The sequence below is a fragment of the Ornithorhynchus anatinus genome, chromosome X5 (genome assembly GCF_004115215.2).
Source record: "Ornithorhynchus anatinus isolate Pmale09 chromosome X5, mOrnAna1.pri.v4, whole genome shotgun sequence".
Taxonomy (NCBI): Eukaryota; Metazoa; Chordata; class Mammalia; order Monotremata; family Ornithorhynchidae; genus Ornithorhynchus; species Ornithorhynchus anatinus.
The window spans coordinates 1,846,635-1,869,859 of record NC_041753.1 but is presented as its reverse complement, the minus strand read 5'-3'; the positions used below and the strand labels follow the sequence as shown (position 1 = coordinate 1,869,859).

At 52.5% G+C, this 23,225-nt stretch overlaps 2 protein-coding genes across 2 annotated transcripts; both read right to left on the bottom strand.

The window, feature by feature from the left end:
* Positions 1 to 193: 193 nt before the first annotated feature.
* THEM5 (thioesterase superfamily member 5) lies at positions 194 to 6,730 on the bottom strand. Its single transcript, XM_039910855.1, has 6 exons — positions 6,605 to 6,730; positions 3,334 to 3,538; positions 1,922 to 2,057; positions 1,575 to 1,685; positions 779 to 903; positions 194 to 423 (listed from the first exon to the last, which is right to left on the bottom strand). The coding sequence occupies exons 1-6, from the start codon at positions 6,728 to 6,730 to the stop codon at positions 194 to 196; spliced, it is 933 nt and encodes a 310-aa protein (XP_039766789.1).
* Positions 6,731 to 9,065: 2,335 nt separating this feature from the next.
* LOC100081588 (acyl-coenzyme A thioesterase THEM4) lies at positions 9,066 to 22,296 on the bottom strand. The gene is made up of 6 exons (XM_029055476.2): positions 21,751 to 22,296; positions 13,672 to 13,873; positions 12,217 to 12,385; positions 10,822 to 10,932; positions 10,563 to 10,687; positions 9,066 to 9,587 (listed from the first exon to the last, which is right to left on the bottom strand). Exons 1-6 carry the CDS (start codon positions 22,294 to 22,296, stop codon positions 9,550 to 9,552), a joined length of 1,191 nt encoding a protein of 396 aa, XP_028911309.1. The 3' UTR covers positions 9,066 to 9,549.
* Positions 22,297 to 23,225: the final 929 nt, after the last annotated feature.

The window sequence follows — 23,225 nt, the reverse complement described above, 5'->3', positions numbered from 1 at the left end:
AAGCGCTCAAAAAGTGCCATTGATTGACAAGACTGGCCGGGGAGCACAAACCACCAACTGACCACCTTGAAAGTCACCGTTTAATCTTTGACCGAAGGGAATCGACCCTGTCCTCCAAAACCCCGAGCTGGAGTCAGGGGGCTAAGGGTATGGGTCAGAGGTTAAGGGTAGGGGTCAGGGGTTACGGCTGGGGTCAGGACAGATTGGCCTCAAATTCTGTGCCTGGTGAATTGTGTCCTGGGAAGGGGATGGTGAGGAGGGGGCAGCGTCCTGGGGGGGCGGTGAGTTCCAGGGGCTCCTTCAGCCTGGGGGCTGTTCCTGGTGGGGTCCGTCCCAGGACCCCCAGGGGAGCGGAGAGCGAGGAGTCGTGGTTGTGGTCCCCACTGCAGATATCTACTCCACCGTCTCCTCTTCCAGCTCCATCTGGAGAAATGTGACTGGAAGAGAGACACCGGGAGACTGAACCATGATGCACAGCACCAAGCTGGGGATGGGGTGGGGTTGGCTGCCCCATTGGGGTTATGGAAAGATGTGCCCTCTCCCACCCAGCTCGTTGTGGGCAGGGAATGTGTCCATTTATTGTTGTATTGTACTCTTCCAAGAACTTAGTACAGTGCTTTGCACGGAGTAAGCATTTGATAAATGTGATTGATTGATTGGGGTGGGTTTAGATGGTTGGGAGAAGTGAGGGCAAAGGGGTCCGGGATTTGAGGAGTCTCAGGATCCCGGAGTTTGGGAGGTCTGGGGGGTCCCAGGGAGGGGTTCCGCCCACCCCCACCTGAAGCCTTGGCGAAGAAGGTCTCTCGGTCGGGGCTGTGGACGAGGCAAGAGAGGAACAGCTTCTGATCCTCGATCCTGTCCACCTGGACGTCCAGCACGGCTACTGTCTGGATGGGGATCAGGCTGCGGGGAGAATCCCCCCCCGAAAACACCCTCAACCGAAGGGCCATCCCATCCCTCCCCCTGCCTCTTTGCCCTGGCCTCGCCTGCTGAATGCTAGCTGCCTCCCACCCATCCTCTCCCTACACATTTTCACTCCCTCTAGACTGTAAGTTCGTTGAGGGCAGGGAATGTGTGCATTTAGTGTTCTATTGTCCTCTCCCAAGCGTTTAGCACAGCATGGAGTAGTGGATAGAGCATGGGCCTGGGAGTCAGAAGGTCAAGGATTCTAATCCTGGCTCCACCACTTGTCTGCTGCGTGACCTTGGGCAATTCACTTCACTTCTCTGTGCCTCAGTTACCTCATCTGTAATATTGGGATTGAGACTATGAGCCCCACGTGGGCAGGGACTGTTTCCAGCCTGATTTGCTCGTATCCACCCCAGTGCTTAGGACAGTGCCTCACACATAGTAAACGCTTAACAAATTCCATTATTATTATTACTGTTATTACAGTGCTTCGCACACAGTTAAGTGCTCAATAAATACAACTGAATAGGAGTGAATGAATCTTCGCACCTCTGGACTGGGAAGGAGGGAAGAGTTTCAGTATCCCTGCTTCTCCTTCCCTCCCTCTATCTCACTATCTCTGTCTCTCTTCCTTGCCCTCCCATCTCTCTCCCCAGGCTCCTCACTTCTTAAATTTGATGTTCAGGCTCACGGTGAAGAGTCCCTGGCCGGCCAGGTAGGCTGTCTTGGAGCAGGTTTCATCGATCATAGCCGCAAGGGCCCCTCCATGGGTGAACCTGGATAGGGTGAGGGGAGGGGGTAGGAGAAGGCGACCACCTGAGCTCTACCCACCACCCCCAGCAGTCACCCCCAGCCCCAAGTGAGACGCCTCTCCAAACTGGCCGGAGCCTAAGGCCCCGCTGGGAGAGAGAAGGGATTCGGAGGGGGTTCCCAGGCTGGGAAGGAGGGTTTTAGAGGGGCAGACTCTAGCCTCCACCCTTTACCTCCCTCCCCCGGCCCCCCAGCCCCTCACCCCGGCGGCCCCTCCAGGCACGGTCCCGGCTGGAATAGGCAGACTGATTTCCTCTGGTCCGGGTGGAAGAAAATCACGTATTCGAAGCCACGGCCCTCCGCCTCGAAGCCCCGGGTGAAGAGCCGAGAGGCCTGGTCTGTTGAGAGGGGGTGGGGGCAGAGGAGGGGCCTGTGAGATACACACGTCCAGAGACAACTGGGCAAGTCACTAAGCTTCTCTGTGCCTCGGTTACTTCATCTATAAAATGGGGATTAAGACTGTGAGCCCTGTGTGGGTCGGGACTGTGTCCACCCAGATTATCCTGTAACTACTCCAGTGCTTAGTACTGTGTCTCCATGTAGTAAGCACTAAACAAACACCACAATTGTAGAGGGACAGACCAAGACAGATACGTAAAACCAGACACAGAGATAGAAAGATGGATTGGGAGGCAGTGACAGAGAAAGAAATATGGAGGGGCAGAGTTTGAGAAGAGAAAGAGAAATAGGTGAGGAGTTAAAGACTGAGAGAGAGGCAGAGATCCCAGGACTGAGCCAGAGGCGGAGGCAGAGAGATGGGTGGGGAGGAGAGAGAGAAGCGAGATGGAGCGATAGACAGGGAGCGGCCTAACATCTGGGGGGGTCCGTGGCAGGGAACGAATCCGGGCCCGGACTTGTCCGGACGTGCCGAACTGAACTTGATCTTCCAAGAAGACCCGGGGCCTTGGGGCAGCCCCGGGAGGGACTTGGATAATAATTGTGGTATTTGCTAAGCACTTACTGTGTGTCAGGCACTGTAATGATAATAATAATAATGATGCTATTTGTTACGCGCTTACTATGTGCCAAGCACTGTTCTAATTGCTGGGGGGATGCAAGGTAATCAGGTTGTCCCACAGGCTCACAGTCACAATCCTCATTTTATAGATGAGGGAACTGAGGCACAGAGAAGCGAAGTGACTTGCCCAAGGTCATACAGTAGACAAGTGACAGAGCCGGGATTAGAACCCATGACCTTCTGACTCCCAGGTCCAGACTCTAATAATAATAATAATATTTGTTAAGCGCTTACTATGTGCAGAGCACCGTTCTAAGCGCTGGGGGAGATACCGGGTAATCAGGTTGTCCCACATGAGGCTCACAGTCTTAATCCCCATTTTACAGATGAGGTAACTGAGGCACAGAGAAATTAAGTGACTGGCCCACAGTCACACAGCTGCCAAGTGGCAGAGCCTGGATTCGAACCCATGACCTCTGACTCCTAAGCCGGTACTCTTTTCACTGAGTCACACTGCTTCTCTAATGCCATGCTGATGTCCAGGGAGACTCGCGAGAACGGCTGGGGCAGGGATTGGACTCCGGATTCCCTTCCCCTCCCCTCGGGAGCCCCAAACGGGGGAGGGGAACCCCCTCACTGAGGGAGGGTCCTCGCACCAGAGGCGGAGGGGGGGATGCCGGGCAGCCTGAGCCCGCGGATGTGGTCTCCGTTGGATTTGTAGGAAGGCAGCTTGACCCATCCGCTCCCGTCCGTGGTCCCGGTGAGCAAGGTGGCGAACAGGCCGGACAGGGCCGGGCTCCAGCTGGGGTTGGGTTGGCCGTGGTCCTGGAGGTCCGTCTTCTTGAGGCAGAACCATTCCACCTGAAATGGGTCAGGGGTCCCGTCGGTGCACGCCCATGTTCCTGTGCTTCTTAAGTGTGTGTGTATGAGAACCCCCATGGGATCCCCCTCCCCTTCTCAGTCAGTCTGCAGGGCATCCTGGTTTTCTGTTTCTTTTTCTTAAATGGTATTTTTTTTAATGTTGGTATTTGTTAAGCGCTTACTATGTGCAGAGCACTGTTCTAAGCCCTGGGGTAGACACAAGGGAATCAGGTTGTCCCACGTGGGGCTCACAGTCTTAATCCCCATTTTACAGATGAGGTAATAGGCACAGAGAAGTTAAGTGACTTGCCCACAGTCACACAACTGACAAGTGGCCAAGCTGGGATTCGAACCCATGATCTCTGACTCCAAAGCCCATGCTCATTCCACTGAGCCACGCTGCTTCTCTTAAGCAGCGCGTACTATGTGCCAAGCACTGTTCTAAGCGCTGGGGTAGATACTAGTTAATCAGGTTGGACACAGTCCCTTTTCCACATGGAACTCATCCCCATTTTACAGATGAGGGAACTGAGGCCCAGAGAAGTGAAGTGACTTGCCCAAAGTAACACGGCAGACATGTGATGAACCTGAGATTAGAACCCAGTGTGTGTGTGTGTTTGATAGAGTGAATCCCACCCCCCCGGGTTCCACCTCCCCTTCTCAGCCATCTGCCAGCAGGACATCCTGGTTTTTGTTTCTTTTAAATGGTATTTTTTAGGCACTTACTATGTGCCAGGCACTGTACTAAACAGTGAGGTAGATACAAGATAATCAAGTCGGGCACGGTTCTTGTCCCACACAGAGCTCACGGTCTGAATCTCCATTTTACAGATGAGGGAACTGGGGCACAGAGAAGTTAAATGACTTGCCTCAGGTCACAAGGCAGACAAGTGGTGGGGACGGGATTAGAACCCAGTTCCTTCCGATTTCCAGGCCCAGGCTCTATCCACTGGGCCACATTGGTTCTCTGGTGATGGGAGTTAGAGGGGTCCATAGAGGAATCCATAGAGATGACGGAGGCGGGGTCCAGTCGGTTAGGGGAAGGGGAGAAGGGCAGGGGTCGTCCCCGAAGGAGGGACTGGGGGTGGGGGGAATCAGGAGGGTGGTCTTGGATACGAAGATCCCCGGTTCTCTAGGAACCCAGCAGAGACAGGTCACTCCATCTTGGGGAGGGGGAGTCGGGGATCGAATGGATTTGGGGACCCCCTACCCCGTCCTCTCGCCCCCCGAGAGTCCAGGGAAAGCAGGGCAAGGTCACTAACTACTGGCTACTCTTACCCTCGTCCCGCGATCCACCCACGATCCACCCACGATCCCAGAGTGGCTCACTGAGACGTAGCATGGCCTAGTGGATAGAGCACGGGCTTGGGAATCGGCAGGTCACGGGTTCTAATCCCGGCTCTGCCACTTGTCTCCTGTGTGACCTTGGTCAAGTCTGGGCCTCGGTTACCTCATCTGTAATATGGGGGTTAAGACTGTGAGCCTGATGAGGGACAGGGGCTGTGTCCAACCCGATTTGCTTGTAACCTCCCCAGGGACTGTCCCTGGCACATAGAAAGCGCTTAACAAATACCACAATTATTATTGTTGTTATCCTTATCTATTATGTGGATTATCCGCGCTGGGTTTCGAGCACCCCCTGGTGGCCCCACTTGTTTCTCGGATGAGCCACATTTTGGTGTTGGTCGCCCCAACTGGGCCACCTCGCCCTTCCTCCCTCCCTCCTTCTGACCGACCCCTCAGAAAGTGGGGAGGTGGGGAGGGGGCAGCCCAACGGGACGAGGCAGGGTGGGCTAGTGGTAAGGGATGATTTCTTGTGGGCAGAGAATGCATCTGTTTATTCTTAAATTGTACTCTCCCAAGCGCTTAGCACAGTGCCCTGCACACAGTAAGCACTCAATAAATACAATTGAATGAAACACGATTGAATAATCCCAGTCCTGCTTCTTAGCCTCTGGGGGGGATGCGGGCAAGTCCCTTAACCTCTCTGGGCCTCTGTTTTCCCACCTGTAAAATGGGGACAAGATTCATTCAGTCGTATTTATTGAGTGCTTACTGTGTGCAGAGCACAGTACTAAGCGCTTGGGCGAGTATAATAGAAAAATAAGCAGACACATTCCCTGCCCACAACGAGTTTACCGTCTTCCTGCTCTCCCTCTTAGATTGTGACCCCCCCCCCCCCCCCCCCCGCCATGGGAGACAGGGACCTTGAACGAACTGAACATCTGGTTTCTATCCCCTGTGTTTAGCAGTTGGCTTGGCACGTAGCAAGAGCCTAACAATAGACAATTGTTATGGAGACTATAACAATACATGACCTAGTGGTTAGAGCCCGGGCCTGGGAGTCAGAAGGTCCTGGGTTCTAATCCCAGCTCAGCCACTTGTCTGCAATGGGACCTTGGGCAAGTCACTTCTCTTCTCTGGGCCACCGTTCCCTCATGTGTAAAATGGGGATTAAGATTTTAAGCCTTATATGGGACATAAAAATGGAAAGAGAAGCAGTGTGGTCTAGTGAACACAGCACGGGCCTGGGAGTCAGGAGATCCTGGGTCCTAATCCCGACTCTGCCACTTGTCTGCTACATGACCTTGGACTAGTCACTTCACTGTGTCTCAGTCTTCTCATCTGTAAAATGGGGATCGAGACCGTGAGCCCGACGTGGGAGAGGGACTGGGTCCAACCCGATTTGCTTGTGTCCACCCCAGCGCTTAGTACAGTGCCGGGCACATAGTAAGCGCTTAACAAATACCCTAGTTAAAACATGGACTATGTCCAACCCCATTACCTCGTATGTACCCCAGCGCTTAGTATAGTGCCTGGCACATAGTAAGCACTTAACGAATACCCTAATTATAATATGGACTGTGTCCAACCTGATTACCTCGTATCTACCCCAGCGCTTAGTACAGTGCCTGGCACATAGTAAGCACTTAACGAATACCCTAATTATAATATGGACTGTGTCCAACCTGATTACCTCGTATCTACCCCAGCGCTTAGTACAGGACCTGGCACATAGTAAGAGCTCAACAAATGACATAAAAAAAATCGGAGGAGACGACTTACCATCTTGTGGCTGGACGGACCTGCACTTGCCAGGGGTCGTCGGGGTGACCCAGGCGGGATGAGGGGGCGGCCAAGGTGACGCAGGTGGGAGCTGAGCCCCCCAGGACTCCGGAGCGCAGCTAGCATGACTAGCGTCTAGGAAGCTCTGGAGATCCAAAAATGTATCCTTGGAGCCGCCCTCATCTCCCTCCCCCTGCCCCGGTTTCATCACCAGGCGACATGTTGGGGCCTGGGAGGTGATGGTCTCCAAAGAGACCCGCCTCCCCCCTCCGGGAGAGGGTGCGGGGGGAAAGTCAAATACGTTGAAAGACTTTTATAGGGTTGGGGGGCGGTGGGAGGGGGAAGGGGGCCCCCCAAAATCCAGCGGGACTTCTAATTGATTGATTTCTTTGTCTCTCTGGTCTCATTCCTTCATTCATTCAATCGTATTTATTGAGCACCTACTGTGCACAGAGCAATTAATTAATGGTGGTATTTGTTAAGGGCTTACTATGTGCCCAGCACTATTCTAAGCGCTGGGGTAGATACAAAATAAAATGAAAATAAATAAATGGTGGTATTTGTTAAGCGCTTACTATGTGCAAAGCACTGTTCTAAGCGCTGGGGGATACAAGGTGATCAGGTTGTCCCAGGTGGGGCTCACAGTCTTCATCTCCATTTTGCAGATGAGGTCCCTGAGGCCCAGAGGAGTGAAGTGGCTTGCCCAAGGTCACCCAGCAGGCAAGTGACGGAACCAGGATTAGAACCCACATCCAGGTCTGGGCTCTTTCCACTCAAGTGCACTGCTTCTCTAAGCTAAGAGAGACAATCCCTGCCTACAGCGGGCTCACAGTCTGGGGGCGGTTGGAGGGGAGACAGACATCAATATAAGTGAACAGGTGTCAATATAAATAAATCGAATTATATATACATATATACATAAGTGCTGTGGGATGGGGGGGGGAAAGAACAAAGGGAGCAAGTCAGGGTGACATGGAAGGGAGGAGGAGCTGAGGAAAGGTGGGGCCTAATATGGGAAGGCTTCTTGGAGGAGGTGCAGCTTCAGTAGGGCTTTGAAGGGGGGAAGTGTGACTGTCTGTCGGATTTGAGGGAGGGCGTTCCAGGCCAGAGGTAGGACATGGACCAGGGGTCGGTGGCCAGACAGTCTCCTTTTCTCCCTCCTCCTGGGGTCCCCAGGAGTCCGGCTGGGGGAGGGTAGAATCAGCCCCGGGCTGGGGGTGTCCTGGTTGTGGGAGTTCCAGGGATTCCCCAAGAATCGGTTGGAGTGGGGGAGCAGGGCGGGGGTCATCCCAGGGGGAGGGTCTGGAGAGGGGGAGAGGCAGGAGGTCAGAGTCAGGCCCAGGCTGGGCAAGAGGAGCGAGAGGGAGGGGGCTGGGGGTTGTCCCGCGTGCGAAGGTCCCCAGTTCTTTTTAATATAAACTATAAAGTAAATACATTATGGACATACACATAAATGCTGTAGGGATGGGAGGGGGGATGAATTAGAGAAGCAGCATGATGTAATGGATAGAGCATGGGCCTAGGAGTCAGAAGGTCATGGGTTCTAATCCTGACTCCACTACTTGTCTGCTGTGGGACTTTGGGCAAGTCCCTTTACTTCTCTGTACCTCAGTTACCTCATCTGTAAAATGGGGATTGAGAGCGTCAGCCCCACGTGGGACAGGGACTGTGTCCAACCCAATTGAGCTCTCTCTAGACTGTGAGCTCGTGGGCAGGGATTGTCTCGCTTTATTGATGTTTTGTACTTTCCCAAGTGGCATTTGTTAAGTGCTTACTATGTACCGAGCACTGTTCTAAGCGTGGGGGTAGATGCAAGGTAATCAGGTTGTCTCTCGTGGGGGTCACAGTCTACAGCCCCATTTTCCAGATGAGGTCACCGAGGCCCAGAGAAGTGAATTGACTTGCCCAAAGTCACACAGCTGACAGGTGGCAATGCCAGGTTTAGAACCCATGACCTCTGACTCCTAAGACTGTGCTCTTTCCACTGAGCCATGCTGCTTCTCGACCTTGTATCCACCCCAGTGCCTGGCAAAAGGTAAGTGCTTAACCAATATCACAATGATATTATTGTATCTACCCCCAGTTCTTAGTACAGTGCTTGGCATCAAGTAAGCACTTAACAAACACCCCAATTAATCACATTGGCAGGTTAGGTGGCCGGGGTAGGGGCTGGGTATGTAGGAAGCCTCCCCTCCAGTCACGGAGCAAACAGGGAAGTGGATGGACGAACAGGAGCTTGGACCTGCCGCTCAGCTCCCATCCCGTCAGTCTGGCTGGGGGTTGGGGGGGCAGTGGGTTTTGGGGACTCCTGGTTTGGAAAGCTCAGAGCATGCGTGGGGGGAGCACGCTGCTCCCGCCACCCCCATGCATTGTTCCCTGTCTCTTTGAAGGCCCCACTCCCACCGGATGTTGGGTTTTTGGGGGGGGCCAGAGGAGAACGTGAAGGAGTAAAAGACAACCACCCCCTCCCCATTTTATTATATTTATATATTATATAGAACATTTGACTATATTCCAACCAGCAAAGCTTCGAGCAGCTGCTCCAAATGGGGATTTCATTCCCCTGTCCGCCATCGCCCCCAAACTGCTCTGATTTACCTCCCCCGAGGATGGAAAATAATTTGGGGTGCCCACACACACAGGTAGCAAGCAGGTTCCAGACCCCAGTTCTAGGAGAGGCTGGTCTCAGAGTGGCTTCAGAGACATTTCCGCCCCACATTTTCCACTCACACATTCCCTCCCCTCCCCACCTGCTGTTTCTCAAATGGGGGGGAACTGAGTCCACAGCTCGGGTTGGCCGGAGACACCATGAGGTTCCGTCAGCGGGAGGAGCTGGCCCCCGATGGCCCCCTGCCCCTGGAGAGGGGAGCAAAGGAGGGAATCGAGAATGCGACTGGATCGGCCACCTGGAACGCCCTTGCCGCGGAGGCAGTCTTTGTGGGTCGTCACACGTTCTTGTTGGGGTCCAGTTTGACAAAAAGACCTGGAGAGGGAAAGGTGACATGAAAGGATGATCGCTACCACCTGGGGGGGGGGGCTGGGGGGGGGGAGGGCTTTGAGTGCTCAATAAATACCACCGGTTGACTGACTGATGCAGCAGGAGGGAGCATGGGCACACTCAAGGGCAGGTGGTCGCTCTGGGAATGGGTGGCCCCAGCCGCCCTCAGGGAATTTTTAAAAAACAGAGCTGGATTTCCCTGCCCCGTGTTTTTGCCTCACAGGCAGGGGCCTGGGCCAGATGACCTCTTCAGCTCCCTGTGGGGGGCAGGGGAGGTGAGAAGCACAATGGCTTAGTGGATAGAGCCCGGGCCTAGGAGTCAGAAGGACCTGGGTTCTAATCCCAGTTCCGGCCCCTGTCTGCTGGGTGACCTTGGGCAAGTCACTTTACTTCTCTGGGCCTCAGTTACCTCATCTGTAAAATGGGGATTAAGAATGTGAGATTCATGTGGGAACATGATATTTAGTATTGATGCCTGTCAGTTTGTTTTGTTTTGCTGTCTGTATCCCCCTTTTAGATTGCGAGTCCGCTGTTGGGCAGGGATTGTCTCTATCTGTTGCCGAACTGAACATTCCAAGTGCTTAGTACAGTGCTCTGCACACAGTAAGTGCTCAATAAATACGACTGAATGAATGAACAGGGGCTGTGTTCAGCCTAACTTATATCTGTGCCAGTGCTTTGCACATAGTAAGCCCTTAACTACTATTATTATTGTGAGGAGTTAGGAGAGGAGGTGGGAGGAACATTATCTGGCCTACCTGGCTTCTTGTGAGAAGAGTGAACAGGTTTGGTCGGGGAAATGCAAGGGGAAATGCAAGTGGATTATCGGCAGATTTCAATTATCCAGGTGCCCCCTCAACCCTCAGGGGCAGGGGTGGAGAGGAGCTGTGTTAATTCTTTGATTATCTGAGCCCTGTGGGGAGATGTGGATGGTCAGCAGGGGCATGGGGAGGACCTTACTTGTTGCCTCCACGTGGAGGGTCTTCTGGTTGGCACTGTGGACGCGGCAGGAAATGAACATCTTTCGCCCCTCGAGCCGGTCCACCTGGCTCTTCAGTACAACGGTTGAGCCAAGAGGGACGGGGCTGTGGAAGACACAAATGGTGCCGTCGTCAAGCCTCGAGCCCTTCCTGGGCCCCTCCCCACCTCAGTGGGGTGGCAGGGGGTGCCTGGGGGGGATACCGGGAAGGGAAGGCATCCAGCCACCTGCCCCTCCTACCTCTTGTAGTTGATGTTGAGGTTGGCGGTCATCACGACGCCGCTGACCAGGATGGCGCAGGTGCCCATGAGGTTGTCGATCATGGTTGCGATGGCTCCTCCGTGGACAAACCTGGGGTGCAGGGGGAGAGGGAGTCTTTTGGGGAGCCGGCAGGGAGGAAGTCCAGGTTGGGCCCGAGTTGTCTTCTTGGAGGCACCCTCCAGGAACGGACCCGTGACCCTCAACTCCATTTCTGACCCCAAGGAATGGGTCATTCCAGGAATGGGCCCTCGGCCCCCTGCTCCAGTTCTGTCTGCGGTGTGACCTCGGGTAAGTCATTTAACTTCCCCATTCCTCAGTTCCCTCATCTGTAAAATGGGGATTAAGACTGTGAGCCCCATGTGGGACATGGACCGTGTCCAAACTGATTAACTTCTATTTACCCCAGTGCTTAGAACAGTGCATTGTACATAATAGGCACTTAAATGTTATAATTATAACATTTCATGTCAATTATAACATGTCAATTATAACTTAAATGTTATAATTGAGAAGCAGCTGGCGCAGTGGAAAGAGCACGGGCTTTGGAGTCAGGGCTCATGAGTTCGAATCCCAGCTCTGCCACTTGTCGGCTGTGTGACTGTGGGCAAGTCACTTAACTTCTCTGTGCCTCAGTTCCCTCATCTGTAAAATGGGGATTAAGACTGTGAGCCCCACGTGGGACAACCTGATTCCCCTATGTCTACCCCAGCGCTTAGAACAGTGCTCGGCACATAGTAAGCGCTTAACAAATACCAACATTAATTAATTAATTAATTATGATTATTATTATTCTGACCCGGGGGGGCCCTCCAGGAATGGACTTTTGGCCCCCTGTTCCAGTTCTGACTGCTGTGTGACCTTGGGCAAGTTATTTAATTTCCCCATGTCTCAGTTCCCTCATCTGGAAAATGGGGATTAAGACTGTGAGCCCCATGTGGGAAGCAGCGTGGCTCAGTGGAAAGAGCAAGGGCTCTGGAGTCAGAGGTCATGAGTTCGAATCCCAGCTCTGCCACTTGTCAGCTGTGTGACTGTGGGCAAGTCACTTAACTTCTCTGTGCCTCAGTTACCTCATCTGCAAAATGGGGATTAAGACTGTGAGCCCCACGTGGGACAACCTGATTCCCCTATGTCTACCCCAGCGCTTAGAACAGTGCTCTGCACATAGTAAGCGCTTAACAAATACCAACATTATTATTATGTGAGCCATGGACTCTGTTCAACCTGATTAGCTTCTATCTACCCCAGGGCTTAGTACAGTGCTTGACACAAAGTAAGTGCTTAACGCCATTATTATTACGGTTATTATTATTATTCTGACCCCAGGGCTCCCTCCAGGAGCAGACCCTTGCCCCGACCCCGGGCTCCGGCCCTTACCCCGGGGCTCCCTCCAGGAAAGGGCCGGACTGGAAGAGGCATTCAGCCTTCTGTTGGTCGCTGTTGTAGAAGGTGACGTACTCGAAGCCCAGCCCATCTCCCTGGATGCTGCGGGTGAAGAGGCGCGGTGGCTGTGTGAACTTCGGGGGCTCCATGGACATCTCTGGGGCTGAAAGGACACACGGGATGCCTGGCTCCGGCCCTCCCCTTCTCCAACCCAATCCCCTTTGCCACTCCTGCCCTCAAATCTCCCCCCTCTTTCCAATCCATCCCCCCACCGGCTCCCCTCTGCCCCCTCCCCCAGGCTTCACCCCCCACCCTGACTCGCTGCAGTCTTCACTTGCCCTACGCCCCCCTTTCCTCTCCCCCACACCCTTCTGTGTCGCCCTGACTTGCTCTCTTTACTCATCCCCGCTCCCAGCCCCACAGCACTTAGGTCTATCTCTGTCATTTATTTATTTCCATTCATGTCTGTTTCCCCCTCTAGACTGGAAATTCCTTGTGGGCAGGGAATGTGGCTTAGTAGAAAGAGCACAGGTTTGGGAGTCAGAGGTCATGGGTTCTAAACCCAGTTCGGCCACTTGTCAGCTGTGGGACTTTGGGTGAGCCGTTTAACTTCTCCATGCCTCAGTGACCTCATCTGTAAAATGGGGATTAAGACTGCGAGCCTCACGTGGGACAACCTGATTATCTGTATCTACCCCAGCACTTAGAACAGTAACTGGCACACAGTAAGCGCTTAACAAATGCCATCATTACTATACTGTACTCTCCCAAGAGCTTTCTAATACAGTACAGTAGAGAAGCAGCATGGCTAAGTGGATAGAGCACGGGCCTGGGAGTCAGAAGGTCATGAGTTTTAATCCCCGATTTTACACTTGTCTGCTGTGAGATCTTGGGCAAGACAGTTCATTTCTCTGGGCCTCAGTTCCCTCCTCTGTAAAATAATGATGATAATAATAATGTTGGTATTTGTTAAGCGCTTACCAAGTGCAGAGCACTGTTCTAAGCGCTGGGGAAGATACAGGATAATCAGGTTGTCCCATGTGAGGCTCGCAAAGTGACTTGCCCACAGTCAAGCAGCTGCAAAGTGGCAGAGCCGGAATTAGAACCCATGACCTCTGACTCCCAAGCCCGTGCGGAGACTGTGAGCCCCACGTGGGACAGGGACTATGTCCAACACGATTTGCTTGGATAATAATAATGATATTTGTTAAGTGCTTACTATGTGCCAAACACTGTTCTAAGTGGGACAACCTGATGACCCTGTATCTACCCCAGCGCTTAGAACAGTGGTCGGTACATAGTAAGCGCTTAACAAATACCAACATTATTTCCCCAGCGCTTACAACAGTGCTCGGCACATAGTAAGCACTTAACAAATACCAAAAAAAAAAAAGCCAGCCCCCCTACCCTCCCGATGATTGGCTAAGAGAAGAGGCCCTCGAGCCGTACCTGCCGCCCTGTCTTTCCTCGTGGGGTCCATGATGGTGCCCACGAACATGGAGTTGTCGCAGAACGAAGGCAGCCGCTTCCACGCCTCGTCCTTACACCGCTCCATGTACTGCTCGTAAAGCCCCCTCAGCTCGCGGCCCCACGAGGTGTTAGGCAGAGAATAGTCCTTGGAGGCTGGGCCCTGCGCCATCCCATGCTCCCCCTGGATGGGCAAAGGGAGGGGATAATAGCAATGACGGTATTTGTTAAGCGCTTACTATGTGGCAGACACTGTCTTAAGTGCTGAGGTAGGTAGATATTTATTTATATTAACATCTGTCTCCCCCTCTAATGATGATGGTATTTGTTAAGCGCTTACTATGTGGCAGGCACTGTATTAAGTGCTGAGGTGGAGAAGCAGCGTGGCTCAGTGGAAAGAGCATGGGCTTTGGAGTCAGGGCTCATGAGTTCGAATTCCAGCTCTGCCACTTGTCGGCTGTGTGACTGTGGGCAAGTCACTTAACTTCTCTGTGCCTCAGTTCCCTCATCTGTAAAATGGGGATTAAGACTGTGAGCCCCACGTGGGACAACCTGATTCCCCTATGTCTACCCCAGCGCTTAGAACAGTGCTCGGCACATAGTAAGCGCTTAACAAATACCAACATTATTATTATTATTAGTTATTTATATTAACATCTGTCTCCCCTCTAATGATGAATTGTATTTGTTAAGCGCTTCCTATGTATCAGGCACTGTTATTAAGCGCTGGGGTGGATAGTTATATAGAAGCAGCACAGCTCAATGGAAAGAGCCCGGGCTTGGGAGTCAGAGGTCATGGGTCCTAATCCCGGCTCCGCCGTTGGTCAGCTGTGTGACTTCTCTGGGCCTCAGTTACCTCATCTGTCAAATGGGGATGAAGAGTGTGAGCCCCACGTGGGACAACCTGATTACCTTGTATGTACCCCAGCGCTAAGAACAGTGCTTGGCACATAGTAAGCACTTAAACACCAACATGATGATTATCTATATTAATGTCTGTCTCTCCCTCTAATGATGTATTTGTATTTGTTAAGCGCTTACTACGTGTCAGGCACTGTATTAAGCACTGGGGTGGATAGTTATCTATTTATTCATTCATTCAATAGTATTTATTGAGCGCTTACTATGTGCAGAGCACTGTACTAAGAGCTTGGAATGTACAATTCAGCAATAGATATAGACAATCGCTGCCCAATGACGGGCTTACAGTCTAATCAGGGGAGACAGACGGACAAAAAGACAACATAATCACGATAAATAGAATCAAAGGGATGTACACCTCATTAACAAAATAAATAGGGTAATAAAAATACATACAAATGAGCACAGTGCTGAGGGGAGGGGAAGGGAGAGGGGGAGGAGCAGAGGGAAAGGGGGGAAAGGGGGCTTAGCTGAGGGGAGGTGAAGGGGGAGCAGAGAGGGAGCAGAGGGAGCAGAGGGAAAAGGGGAAGTTCAGTCTGGGAAGGCCTCTTGGAGGAGGTGGGCTCTCAGTAGGGCTTTGAAGAGGAGAAGAGAGTTAGTTTGGTGGAGGTGAGGAGGGAGGGCATTCCAAGACAGCGGTAGGATGGGGGCCAGAGGTCGACGGTGGGATAGGCGGGAACGGGGGACGGTGAGGAGCTGAGCCCAAGCTGGTCCAGCCACAGGACAGTTAAGGTGGGCTTCCTGGAGTTGGTAGCATCGATCACCACCCCTTCCACAGGCTAGTCTGCCCTTAGACAGAAGGATGTGGAGGGGGAAGGGAGGGGCGGAGACCAGGTGGGGGTGGGGGAGGGCTGGCACCAATTGGATATCCAGGGATAAGGGATAAAAGGTCCGAGGTGGATTTCAGAGTCTGGTGGGGTTTGAAGATGGAGCCGGAGGAGATTAAGGTGGAGATTAAGGCAGAATCCGAGGAGGGGAAGGGCAAGAAGGGGCAAGGATGCATCAACTGGGTGAAAAGGATCTGTCTCTTTTCTCTCTCTCACTCATATTTATTGAGCACTTATTGTGTGCAGAGCACTGTACTAAGTGCTTGGGAGAGGACAATACAACAGAGTTGTTAGACACCATTTCCTGCTCAAGAGATCAGTCTAGAGGGAAAGACAGATATTAAAATAAATGAAAAGCAGCATGGCCTAGTAGAAAGAGCACTTTTCTCCTTAATTATCTTTTATCCTCTCCCCATCCCGGCGAGGCAGGGAGTGAGCAACTATCATTATACCCATTTCAAAGAGGAGGAAACTGAGGCCCAGAGAGATCTGGCCCCTTGCCTGAGGTCACCCAGCAGGCAGAGCTGATACTCCCTACTCTCAGACCCCGGAGTCTTCCTTCCCTGTCCCCTCCCCCCTACACACGCACACCCACACGCACGTGCACACACACACACACACACACATATACCCCGTGGCGCAGTGGAAAGAGCACGGGCTTTGGAGTCAGGGCTCATGAGTTCGAATCCCAGCTCTGCCACTTGTCAGCTGTGTGACTGTGGGCGAGTCACTTCACTTCTCTGGGCCTCAGTTCCCTCATCTGTAAAATGGGGATTAAGACTGTGAGCCCCACGTGGGACAACCTGATTCCCCTGTGTTTACCCCAGCGCTTAGAACAGTGCTCGGCACATAGTAAGCGCTTAACAAATACCAACATTATTATTATTATTATTATTATTACCCACCCACCCCCAAAATCCTCTGACTTCCAAAAATCATCCAGCCCAATCCCCTGCTTCCCATCCAGGAAAAACAAGACTCAATTCCTCCCTCCCACCTAATTATAGCTTATCTCTATTCAGCCCCCACAGTGGCAGGAAGTTTTATTGGGTGTCCAACCAGAATCACTCTTGCTGCAATCCAGCCTACTGTCTTCTAACTCTTGTACCCTCTCTTGTGCTTAGTACAGTGCTCTGCACCTAGGGTGAGGTGCAGCATGGCCTAGTGGCTATAGAGCTGGGAAGGACATGGGTTCTAATCCCAGTTCCGCCACTTGTCTGTGAGGCCTTGGGCAAGTCACTTCTCTGGGCCTCAGTTTCCTCCTCTGTAAAACAGGGTTGAATCTCCCTCCCTCCTACCTAGACTGTGAGTCCCATGTGGGACAAGAACTGTGTCCAACCTGATTAGCTTGTATCTGCCCCAGCACTTAGAACAGTGTTAGGCACATGGTAAGCACTTAATAAATTCCATGAAAAAAAAATAGCAGTGAGCACAGCACTGTATTAAGTGCTTAGGGAGAGTATTGAGGAGTTAGTAGCAACGGTCAATTGCGCTGAGCACGGAACTGGGAATAGTCGGTCCATTTCCCTGCACATAATAATGTTGGTATTTGTTAAGTGCTTACTATGTCCAGAGCACTGTTCTAAGCGCTGGGGTAGATACAAGGTAAGCAGGTTGTCCCACGTGAGGCTCACAATCTTAATCCCCATTTTACAGATTAGGTAACTGAGGCACAGAGAAGTTAAGAGACTTGCCCACAGTCACATAGCTGACAAATGGCAGAGCTGGGATTCGAACCCATGACCTCTGACTCTCAAGCCCGTGCTCTCTCCACTGAGCCACGCTGCTTCTCTTAGAAAGCCCTCAATAAATACTAACGCTTGATTATTGGGGAACTCTGCACTACAGAGGCGGAAGACAGACCCTGCCCTCTGGGAGTTTACAATCGAAGAAGGATTGTAAGCAGCATGTAAGCAGGCCAAGCAGTGTGGCCTAGTGGAGAGCGCCTGGGCCCGAGAGTCAGAAGGACCCGGTTTAATAATAATAATTATAATTGTGGTATTTGTTAAGCGCTCATTACGTGCCAGGCACTAAGTGCTGGAGTAATAGAAGATAATCAGGTTGGACACAGTCCCTATCCTGCATGGGGCTCATAGTCTTAATCCCCATTTTACAGATGAGGGAACTGAGGCCCAGAGAAGTGGAGTGACTTGCCCAAGGTCATTGAGCAGATAAGTGGTGGAGTCCCGATTAAAACTCATGACCTTCTGACTCCCAGGCCTGGGCTCTATCAACTACACCATCCTGTTGCATCATAAAAGAAGTTCGAGCACAGGTACAAGTAAACAAATATATAGAGTTAGATTCCTGGGATGTGGTGTAATCAGCAAAGGCCCCTTGGAGGAGGTGGCATTTCAAAGGAGGGGAGGGACATCACCCAGCTCAGATTTGAGTCCCAAGCAGGGCGATGGCCAGGAACAAGGCGGTGGAGGCAGAGTGTCTTCAGCGGCTGGGGGGTGTCAGAGGTGGGGGTGGCCCTCCTAATTTTGAGGCTTAAAACGCCTCCCCCTCTCACTGTCTGGCACCGATTAAGGACATGGTGTTCCCATTAAGTGATTAAAATGTTTTCATCCTGAGGACTTTACAGAAGGGGAGGTGGGGGAGAACCCGTGGAGAGGGCAGGAGGGGTTTAATCACACTTGGACAACACTGAACCCCAACCCTCCCCCCCAACCCTGGTCCTAAGGGGCTTTCTGACAAGTGGGGCGTTCATGCCACCCCATGCATGGCAACCCTTGCCCAACTTCTAGACTCAAGACAGGAGGTGGGAGGGCACCCTCGATCCCGACCCGGGGGACCCTCAAAGAGACAACCGGGTCTGGGGACCCTCCCCTATTAGTCTGAGCCCCCCAAGTGGGGTTAGGGGAGGGGGTTAAGGCCCAGGCTCAGGCAGGGGGCACCGTCCAGCTGGGGAACAGGGAAGGGGAAGCTGTTGCCCTTCCTTAACCTCTGACTCCCAAGCCCGTGCTCTTTCCACTGAGCCACGCTGCTTCTCTAAGAAAGCACATAGAAAGCCCTCAATAAATACTATTCGACTGATTATTGAGGAACTCTGCACTACAGAGGCGAAAGACAGACCTTGCCCTCTGGGAGTTTACAATCGAGAGAAGGATTGTAAGCAGCATGTAAGCAGGCCAAGCAGTGTGGCCTAGTGGAGAGTGCCTGGGCCCCAATGCGTATGTCTGTGTACAAATGTGTGTGTATGAGTGTCTTTGAATGAATGTGAGTTTACGAATGGGTATGAGTGTGTGTATATATGACTAAGTATGTGCGTGAGTGTGTGAATGTGTGTGTATACGAATGTGTGGGCGAGTGTGTTTGTGAATGTGTGTGTACAGGAATGCGTGTGGGCCAGCATTCATTCATTCAGTCGTATTTACTGAGCGCTTCCTGTGTGCAGAGCGCTATACTAAGCGCTTGGAATGTACAATTCGGCAACAGATAGAGACAATCCCTGCCCACCAACGGACTCGTTCTAATCCCGGCTCCGCCACTTCTCAGCTGTGTGACTTCGGGCAAGTCACCTAACTACCCTGGGCCTCATTCATCCAATTGTATTTATTGAGCGCTCACTTTGTGCAGAGCACTGTACTAAGCGCTTGGAATGCACGATGCGGCAACAGATAGAGATGATCCCTGCCCAACGACGGGCTCACAGTCTAAACGGGGGAGACGGACAGCAAATCCTATCTCCCTACTACCCTTCCTTTCCAGAATCTTAGAACGAGTCGTCTACAATCGATGCCTAGAATTCCTTAACTCCCATTCTCTCCTAGACCCCCTCCAATCTGGCTTCCGTCCCCTCCACTCTACCGAGACTGCTCTCTCTAAGGTCACCCATGACCTCCTTCTTGCCAAATCCAATGGCTCCTACTCCATTCTGATCCTCCTTGACCTCTCTGCTGCCTTTGACACTGTCGACCGTCCCCTCCTCCTCCATACCTTATCTCACCTTGGCTTCACGGACTCTGTCCTCTCCTGGTTCTCCTCTTACCTCTCTGGCCGATCATTCTCGGTCTCCTACGCTGGAGCCTCCTCCCCCTCCATCCTTTAACTGTTGGAGTTCCTCAAGGGTCAGTTCTTGGCCCTCTTCTGTTCTCCATTTACCCTCACTCCCTCGGTGAACTCATCCGCTCTCACGGCTTTGACTACCATCTCTACGCAGATGACACGCAGATCTACATCTCCGCCCCTGTCCTCTCCCCCTCCCTTCAGGCTCGCATCTCCTCCTGCCTCCGGGACGTCTCCACCTGGATGTCGGCCCGCCACCTAAAACTCAACATGAGCAAGACTGAGCTCCTCATCTTCCCTCCCAAGCCCGGTCCGCTCCCAGACTTCTCCATCACCGTGGATGGCACGACCATCCTTCCCGTCCCGCAGGCCCGCGATCTCGGTGTCATCCTTGACTCGTCCCTCTCGTTCACCCCACGCATCCTATCCGTTACCAAGACCTGCCGGTTTCACCTCTACGATATCGCCAAGATCCGCCCTTTCCTCTCCACCCAAACGGCTACCTTACTATTACGGGCTCTCGTTATATCCCGGCTAGACTACTGTGTCGGCCTTCTCTCTGACCTCCCTTCCTCCTCTCTCGCCCCGCTCCGGTCTATTCTTCACTCCGCTGCCCGGCTCATCTTCCTGCAGAGACGATCTGGGCATGTCACTCCCCTTCTTAAACAACTCCAGTGGTTGCCTATCGACCTCCGCTCCAAACAAAAACTCCTCACTCTAGGCTTCAAGGCTCTCCATCACCTTGCCCCTTCCTACCTCTCCTCCCTTCTCTCTTTCTACCGCCCACCCCGCACGCTCCGCTCCTCTGCCGCCCACCTCCTCGCCGTCCCTCGGTCTCGCCTATCCCGCCGTCGACCCCCGGGTCACGTCCTCCCGCGGTCCTGGAACGCCCTCCCTCCTCACCTCCGCCAAACTGATTCTCTTTCCCTCTTCAAAACCTTACTTAAAAATCACCTCCTCCAAGAGGCCTTCCCAGACTGAGCTCCTCTTCCCCCTCTACTCCCTCTGCCATCCCCCCTTTACCTCTCCGCAGCTAAAGCCTCATTTTCCCCTTTTCCCTCTGCTCCTCCACCTCTCCCTTCCCATCCCCACAGCACTGTACTCGTCCGCTCAACTGTATATATTTTCGTTACCCTATTTATTTTGTTAATGAATTGTACATCGCCTTGATTCTATTTAGTTGCCATTGTTTTTACGAGATGTTCTTCCCCTTGACGCTGTTTAGTGCCATCGTTCTTGTCTGTCCGTCTCCCCCGATTAGACTGTAAGCCCGTCAAACGGCAGGGACTGTCTCTATCTGTTGCCGACTTGTTCATCCCAAGCGCTTAGTACAGTGCTCTGCACATAGTAAGCGCTCAATAAATACTATTGAATGAATGAATGAATGAAAACAAAACAGAACCAAACAAAACAAGTAGTCTGGCGCAGATTAGACTGTAAATCCAATCAGTGGGCAGGGGTTGTCTCTATCTTTTGCAGAATTGCCCATTCCAAGGGCTTAGTACAGTGCTCTGCACATAGGAAGCGCTCAATAAATACTACTGAATGAATAAATCGTCTGTCAAACGGGGATTCATTCATTCAATAGTATTTGTTGAGCGCTATGTGCAGAGCGTTGTACTAAGCGCTTGGAATGGACAATTCGGCAACAGATAGAGACAATCCCTGCCCAGTGACTTTGGGCAGGTTCACTCATTCATTCAATAGTATTTACTGAGCGCACACTACGTGCAGAGCACTGTACTAAGCGCTTGGAATGGACAATTCGACAACAGATAGAGACCATCCCCGCCCAGTGACGGGCTCACAGTCTAACCGGGGGAGACAGACGGACAAAAACAAGCCAACATCATCACGATAAAGTCACTTCACCTCTCTGTGCCTCAATGACCTCATCTGGAAAACGGGGATTAAAAACCGGGAGCCCCACGTGGGACGACCTGATCGCCTTGTCTCCCCCCAGCGCTTAGAACAGTGCTTTGTGCGCAATAATAACGTTGGTATTTGTTAAGCGCTTACTATGTGCCAAGCACTGTTCTAAGCGCTGGGGAGGCTACAAGGTGATCAGGTTGTCCCACGTGGGGCTCACAGTCTTCATCCCCATTTGACAGATGAGGCCACTGAGGCACAGAGAAGTGGTATTCATTCATTCAGTAGTATTTATTGAGCGCTATGTGCACAGCACTGTACTAAGCGCTTGGAATGGACAATTGGGCAACAGATGGAGACAATCCTGCCCACCATTACTATTCTTAACAGATGCCATCGTTCTTCGGAGTGAGAGGGGATGGAGGAGACTTACAGAGAGCAGGCGGGCTGGTCCCCGGGCCGGCGGCGGGGTGAGGAGGGCCCGGAGGAGGCCGCCGCGGTACCAGGCGCCGACCCTCATCTCGGGGAGCTCGGGGCTGCAGCGCAGCCGGCGGCACCGCTCAGCTCCTCCGCCTCCACGCCGACCTCCGGGCTGACCTCCGGGCGGGGGCGGGGCCCGACGCAGGGGGGCGTGACCGACGTCAAGGGGCGGGGCCGACGTAAGGCGCTGGGCCGGACTCGTGGGCGGGGCCTGATGGGAAATCCCCGGTGGGGGAGGGGCCCTCGGCTGGAGCGGCGGGCGCTGGAGTGGGGAGGGGGCACCAAAGGTCGCCAAGGGGGTCCCCGTGCCCTTTGACCTCGACCCCGCCCAGGGAACTGCTGTTCTCCCCCCTGTCCTTTTCTCTTTCCGGGTTCGGGCCCGGGCGACAGTGCGCTTGCGCGTAGGCGCGCGCGCCAAAAGGCAGGTTGGCGCCAACCCGCTGGTGACGTAGCCAACGCCGGACGGGGGGAGGGGGGAAGCCCGCTCCAGACTGCGCATGCGCGCGATCATGAGGCCCGGGGACGAGTTCATTCATTCATTCGTTCATTCACTCACTCACTCATTCATCCGTATTCATTCATTCAATAGTATTTATTGAGTGCTTACTAGGTGCAGAGCACTGTACTAAGCGCTTGGAATAGAGAATTCGGCAACAGATAGCGATAATCCCTGCCCAGTGACAGGCTCACAATCTAATGGGGGGAGACGGACAAAAACAGGACACATCATTACGATAAATAGAATCAAGGGGATGGAACCCTCATTAACAAAATAAATAGGGTAATAAAGTACTGTACTAACCACTTGGAATAGACAATCGGGCAACAGATAGAGACAGTTCCTGCCCAATGACGTGCTCACAGCCTAATGCGGGGGGGATAGACGGACAAAAACAAGACAACATCATCATGATAAATAGAATCAAGGGGATGGACACCTCATTAACAAAATAAATAGGGTAATAAAGCATGTACTAAGCGCTTGGAATGGACAATATGGCAACATAGAGACAATCCCTGCCCAACCATGGGCTCACAGTCTAAAAGGGAGCAAAAAGCAAAACGAAACAAGTGTCATCAAAATAGATGAATAGAATCATTAACATAATAATTATTACGGCATTTGTTAAGCGCTCACTGTGTGCAAAGCACTGTTCCAAGCGCTGGGGAGGTTACAGGGTGATCAGGTTGTCCCTCATGGGGCTCACAGTCTTCATCCCCATTTGACAGGTGAGGTAACTGAGGGACAGAGAAGTGACTTGCCCATAGTCACAAAGCTGACAGTGACTTGCCCACAGTCACACAGTTGACAAGTGGCAGAGGCTGGTTTCGAACCCATGACCTCTGACTCCCAACCCCATGCTCTTTCCACTGAGCCACACTGCTTCTCTAAAAATGTTGGTATTTGTTAAGCGCTTACTATGTACA

What these genes read in the sequence shown, in the direction of transcription:
- THEM5 (XM_039910855.1), bottom strand. Translation starts at nt 6,730, where the DNA reads ATGCTAGCTGCGCTCCGGAGTCCTGGGGGGCTCAGCTCCCACCTGCGT. An exon ending in GTCCGTCCAGCCACAAGATG is followed by an intron (nt 3,539 to 6,604) that starts GTAAGTCGTCTC and finishes GACCCATTTCAG; the next exon opens with GTGGAATGGTTCTGCCTCAA. An exon ending in CTGAACATCAAATTTAAGAA is followed by an intron (nt 904 to 1,574) that starts GTGAGGAGCCTG and finishes TTCTCCCCGCAG; the next exon opens with CCTGATCCCCATCCAGACAG.
- LOC100081588 (XM_029055476.2), bottom strand. Translation starts at nt 22,296, where the DNA reads ATGCGCAGTCTGGAGCGGGCTTCCCCCCTCCCCCCGTCCGGCGTTGGC. An exon ending in GAGGAAAGACAGGGCGGCAG is followed by an intron (nt 12,386 to 13,671) that starts GTACGGCTCGAG and finishes GTGTCCTTTCAG; the next exon opens with CCCCAGAGATGTCCATGGAG. An exon ending in CCTCCACGTGGAGGCAACAA is followed by an intron (nt 9,588 to 10,562) that starts GTAAGGTCCTCC and finishes TTCCCTCTCCAG; the next exon opens with GTCTTTTTGTCAAACTGGAC.